At 52.7% G+C, this 5456-nt stretch overlaps 1 protein-coding gene across 6 annotated transcripts in view; it reads left to right on the top strand.

Moving 5' to 3' along the window:
- LHPP (phospholysine phosphohistidine inorganic pyrophosphate phosphatase) overlaps window positions 1-5456 on the top strand; it is a 106872-nt gene that overhangs the window by 34934 nt on the left and 66482 nt on the right. For 5 of the 6 annotated variants that reach the window (XM_023533776.1, XM_011365457.2, XM_023533777.1 and 2 more), the window contains exon 6: window positions 3937-4028. The exons of the other annotated variant lie outside the window; for it this stretch is intronic. In XM_023533776.1, coding sequence (XP_023389544.1) covers window positions 3937-4028 — 92 coding nt within the window. The remainder of the gene's footprint in view (window positions 1-3936; window positions 4029-5456) is intronic. 6 annotated transcript variants of the gene reach the window in all.

Consider the following 5456-nt stretch of genomic DNA (forward strand, 5'->3'; position numbering starts at 1 on the left):
GAGGTCTGTCGGTGGGGCGTGGCCTCCGCCTCTTCAGGTGTGTCCGTCAGGGAAGGTCCATCCCCTCTCCTTTGTTGGCTGAGCCCCGCCCCTGGCCCAGGCCCCGCCCCCTGCCGTGCTCTGTCCCTGGGGTCAGTTAGGGGAGGCCTTGCGGAGACTTTATCAGCTTGCAGAACCTGGAGAGCTAGCGCCCGTCGTTTCTGCACCCTCGTTTGAACCCGAAGCCCCAGCACAGGCCCAGCACCGCGGCCGTGGCCAGCGGGTCCGAAACCGATGGCAGTTTCAGGAAATTCCAGCTCTGAGGTTGCCTTTGTGTCGTGTCTCCTAGTCATAAGGTATCTTTAAAACCTCTTGTCTTCGTTTTTCCTAGACCTTTTCTCCCCTAGAGCCTTTTTACTAGATTTCATTTTCCTCTCTTCAAAACACAAGCATTTTTTATCTGATGATAAAATAACTTATGTTACTAAAGTAGTAAGAAAACTTCAGAAGTACCAGAAAAAAATAGTCATCATTCCACTCACCTAGAATAACACAAATCATGCTTAACCTCTCTGATTTTTTTTGTGTCTCCATGCACATTTTTAACACAAAATTGGGGTAATCCTGTATGTGCCATGTGAAACCTGATTTCCCCCCGTAATATCGTATTGGGAACCGTTTCCTTTGGGCTTGTTCGAAGTCGTTTTCCTTCGTGCAGATTCCAGTGCTCTGTGCCAGGCCCCTGTCGTTGGAGGTGGAGGTGGCTTACAGCTTCCCTCTTGTGTCTAACCCTGGGGGACAGCCCCGTGTGTGCGTCCTTGTGCAGTTCCTCGTTATTGCTTAGAAGCCCCAGCGGTCAGCCTGTGATGCACGTGGCTCATTTGTTTCTGTTTTAGGAGGGCGATGTCATTTCACCCTCCTCGCCAGCTGTCTGCAAGTGTGCATTTTCCCGCACCAACACCTGCTGTCTGACTCTATAAAATAGTGGTGTTTGAGTTTTGCTGGGTTCATATTGTTCTTTACGCATGTAGCAGACCGTGGGGGAAATTAGCGATTAATTAATCTCCAGGTGTCTGAGGGGACCTGGGTTCCTCTGAGCATTCCAGCTGAAGGTCTAGGCTCATCTCATTGCGGAGTGTCACCTCCAGGCCTTTCCACGGGGGTGTGTGCCCCTTGGGGCTGAAATTCAGACCGAGCCCTCTGCTCCTTCAGCACAGCCCTGCTGTTTGCTGTCCCGAGAGAGGGTGAAGGGTGCTTCCCCTGCCAGGGTCCTGGGATAACCAGAAAATTGATGAAACGCGGGCTTTCTTGTGAGAGCTCCTTGGCGCTGGGCATCATCACCGTCAGAGCGGGTTCTTCCCCCGGCACCAGGATGGTGAAGAGCGCACCATGGCAGGCGGACAAATGCTCGAGACGGACGAACGCATCTGCTTTTCGAACCCGAACCGGAAAAGCTGCCGAAAGGGCTGGGGCGCCCCGCTCCAGCTCACCTGACTCCTGGGTTCTGTGGGAGTCCGACCCCGCTGTCTCCGACCGGCTTCCTCGGACTGTGTCGCAGGCAGGAGGCTCGTGCAGCCGGGCCTGACAGGTAGCGTTTTTTTTATTTCCCCTGACAGCGCACCTCTTGACCTCTATCTTCTCACCAATGATTTTTTAAATCCTAAATGATTCGGCAATAATTGCTCCTCCTCGCGTGATTATTGCCCTTCACTGATAGTAAATCTGCGAACTCCCCAGGGCCCGAGGGCGTTTGGCGTGCGGCGCCCACACCTGGCCCCGCCAGGCATCACCGCTCCAGGCAGCTGCACCCCTGCTCTCCAGCCCCTCGCTCGGGCTGCGGGGCTCCACCTGGATCTGGGCATTGGTGCGTTTTGCAGAACCACAGCTGCCGCTTCATGGAAGAGCCGCCTCCAAGGGCACAGATGTCCCTGTTCCATCCACATGTGCCACATCAACAAATGTCCTCACCCAGGAAGCCCCAGAATCTCTCCTCTGAGGGGGAAGTGTTCTGCTGCCTCAGTGTGTGTGTGCGCACAAAAAATTTGATTTGCCCCTGAAGCGTGGAAGGTGCCAGGCATGACACGTAATCATTGGAAGACCTGTTTCATTTCCAAGGAACCTTCTAGCAAGAAGGCCCCAGCCTCTGAGAGAGCCCTAAGTTGGAACACCGTGATGGTTCACGGGCTGACCTTAGCATTTCGGGACAACTCGAGAAGGGCAAAGTGGAATCTCACGCTAGGGCTGACAAGCAGCCTGGCCACCTCAGCCAAGCACCTGCCCGCTCATCGTAGCTCTCTGACGCACCATGCATTTTTTAGGAATTATTTTTCTCTGTGTGGTTTATTTTAGGTAGTATCTATTGCTATGTCTTCAAGTTCATTAACCTTTTTTTCTGCATCGTCTAATCTGACACTAATCTCGTTCAGCACTTATCTCATTCAGTATACTTTTCAATTTATACAGCGTAGTTTTCTTACCTAGAATCTTGATCTGGGTCTTTTCTTTTTCCTCCCATGTCTCTACTTCACTTTTGAAACACATGGAGTATGGTTACAATAACGACTTAATGCCCTTGTCTGCTGATTCTCACATCTGTGTTAGTTCTGGGTCAGTTTCGATTGAGTTTTCTCCTCATTCTGTGTGATACTTGTCTTCTTTCTATGTCTGATTATTTTTTATTGGATACCAGACTTTGTGCATTTTACTTTTTGGGACACTGGGCATTTTTGTATGCCCATAAGTGTGTTTGTGTTTTGTTCTGGGATACAGTCAGATTACTTGGCAGCAGTTGATCCTTGCAGAACTTGCTTTTAAGGTTGAGAGGCAGCACCAGAGCAGGCTGTAGCCGAGGGCCAACGATTCCCGGCTATCGAGGCAAGGCGCTCCTGGGAATGTTTCTCAGTGCCCTGCGAAGAACGGGATTTTTCAGCCTGGCTGGTGGGAACAGTCACGTTCCCTACCCTGTGTGAGGTCTGAGCAGCTCTCTTTAATTTTCCTGCGAGATTCGTTTCCTGGCCCCGGATGGTTTCCTCACTTGCCTGAACTGATTGGCCGGCTACTGAATACTGCGTCATTTCTGGGGGAGTCCGCCGTCGAGCTCCGCCATTCTTTTCTGGGTAGCCCTTTCCTCTCGGATACTGTTTTCTTGGGAATTCTAGCTGCCGCAGTCTCCCGGCTCTTAGCAAAATCTCTTCAACTCGGGGCGTCTGCTGTGTTCCACCTGGTTCTCCCTCTGTGCGCCCGCAGCTTGAAAGGTCTGAAGGCAGTAAGCTGGGGAAGCTATAGAGGTCACCTGTTTGTTTCCTGTGTCTCAGAAATCGTTGTCCTGCTTGATGTCCATGGTCTTGAAAACTGTTGTTTTTATATAGTTTGTCTGATTTTCTAGTTGTTTCAGGTGGGAGAATAAATCCTGGAGGCAGCTTTTTAAAATGACATGTAGGCTGTGTTCATTTCCTGTGTATGTGTGTGTGTGTGTGTGTATTTGTTTGCATATTATTTTATTTTTTATAGTAGCACCTTCACTGTTGAAAGGAAAACCCGTTAAACTGCGACCTTGAAAGATTTGCCAAAGATTTACTTGGTTTACACAGAACCAAGGATTGACAAAATAACCTGGCTACAGTGTTTAGTCACGGGTAAAATTCAGCCCACGTTCAAGTAGACGCAAGACAGTGCCAGCCTTCCCACATGTCCTTGTGGTACCATATCGCTTTGACACCTGCTGATTGATTTAATATTGCCCAAATATGTACCGTTCAGAGCCACGGCCCATGGGAACACTGGGAGATATATTCGAGGTGGGTTGACTTTTAATCAATGGGATGATGCTATTACCTTGTTTAATTTGTACGACGGTGGTTTTAAACCTCAAATCAAGCAGTTTATTATGTCGAAAAAGATGAAGGGGCACAGGAGGAAAACTGACATTACTTCTGCATGCATCTCACTGCGGGACAGGCCGTCATGATTGGAGATGACATCGTGGGGGACGTCGGCGGCGCCCAGCGGTGTGGCATGCGAGCGCTGCAGGTGCGGACCGGGAAGTTCAGGTGAGTGCGTCGCACATGGCCGGCTTCCTCTGCCCACCTTCCTCCATGGATTCCGGGGTGGCCACGTCTTTGTTCTGTTTTGTTGTACGAAATAAAGGGGATTATCCCTCCCAAATGGCAGAGCAGCGTGTGGGCACCCACTGGCTTTCCCGGGACAGTCCTCTGAGGGGCCTGGCTGCCCTTCTGTAGCAGAGAGTGGTCAGGTAAAGCAGCTTTGACACCGGGCCCAGGGTTCAGAATGGGTTTGAGTAGGTGTGTGATGCGCTGCGGCCGTCCCAGGCCGCTGCCCGCCGAACACGGGCCTTGCTCCGTTGGAGCCTAGGCTGCATGGCAGCGGTTGTGGCTCGTGGGCACTCAGCCTGCCTGGTCACCCCCACCTCCTTTTGCTCCGCCTTCCCCGTTCTTCGAGAGGCAGAGACCCCAGAGACGCCCCACCCATGGTCAGGGGCGGGTCAGGGATGCTTTGGAACAGAACCTCTGTCTGCAGAGGAGCTTGTGTTTTCTTCGATGGGCCAAAGGTCAGCCTGGTCTGGGCCACGTCTCTGACGGACACCTGTTGGGGGTTGGGCCCTCGCAGCACGTGGAGATGCCTTGTGGTGACCGGGCTCACTCGGCCGTTGAGAGTACCTAAGACATCAGAGTGTTGTCTCGCCTCATTCTAGATGGTTTTAGTTGCAGCCATTCAGAGAATATAGTTTTGTGGGTGCCGGAGAGACGTGGTTAAACCCCGGTTAGCTGGGGCGACCGGATTTGGGGAGGGGAGTGCTACGTCTGTCCTGAGGGACCTTCTTGGACAGGATCAGGGAACTAGACGAGAGGACCTGACTCTCACTCTGGGGCCTCTCTCCTGTGTGAGACTTCAGGGACCTGTGGGTTTAGGGGCTGTAGGTGGACACGAGGTAAGTGAGGAAGTCTTGGGGCTGTGGGGTCTGAGGCCAGGAAGCCCGGTCCCTTCCAGCCACCTCCCGGACCCTCCCAGGGTTCAGAGGTCCTCGTGGAGCCCTTGGCACACCTGGAATGGGGATCTTCTTTCTTCCCCAGCCTCTCAAAGGAGAGTTTCCTGGGTCCCCTCAACAAGGGTGTGAGGGGGACCCCACTCACAAAACAGAACAGTCTGTCTAAGAAGCCAGCCTGGGGCTCTGAGGTCCCTAATCCCACCTTTTCCCCAAAGTTGCAGAGCCCGGTCCCGTGGCTGGGCAGTGGGACGTGGCGCCCTCTGGGTGACGCCCTGCTGCATAGTGCCACCTGGCCCATGGGCCCGCCCCAGTGTCAGCCATCCCATCAGGAGCCAGCTGTCCCGGCAGCTGTCACCTGCTCAGTGAGCATCACTGACCAGGATCACAGGAGTGATGCTTCTTTGTTGAAAACCCAGTGGTGTGGCTTAGAAGGAGGTGAACAGTGAGAACTATGAAGTTTATTTTCACAGAA

Source organism: Pteropus vampyrus, unplaced genomic scaffold (assembly GCF_000151845.1).
Source record: "Pteropus vampyrus isolate Shadow unplaced genomic scaffold, Pvam_2.0 Scaffold111, whole genome shotgun sequence".
NCBI lineage: Eukaryota > Metazoa > Chordata > Mammalia > Chiroptera > Pteropodidae > Pteropus > Pteropus vampyrus.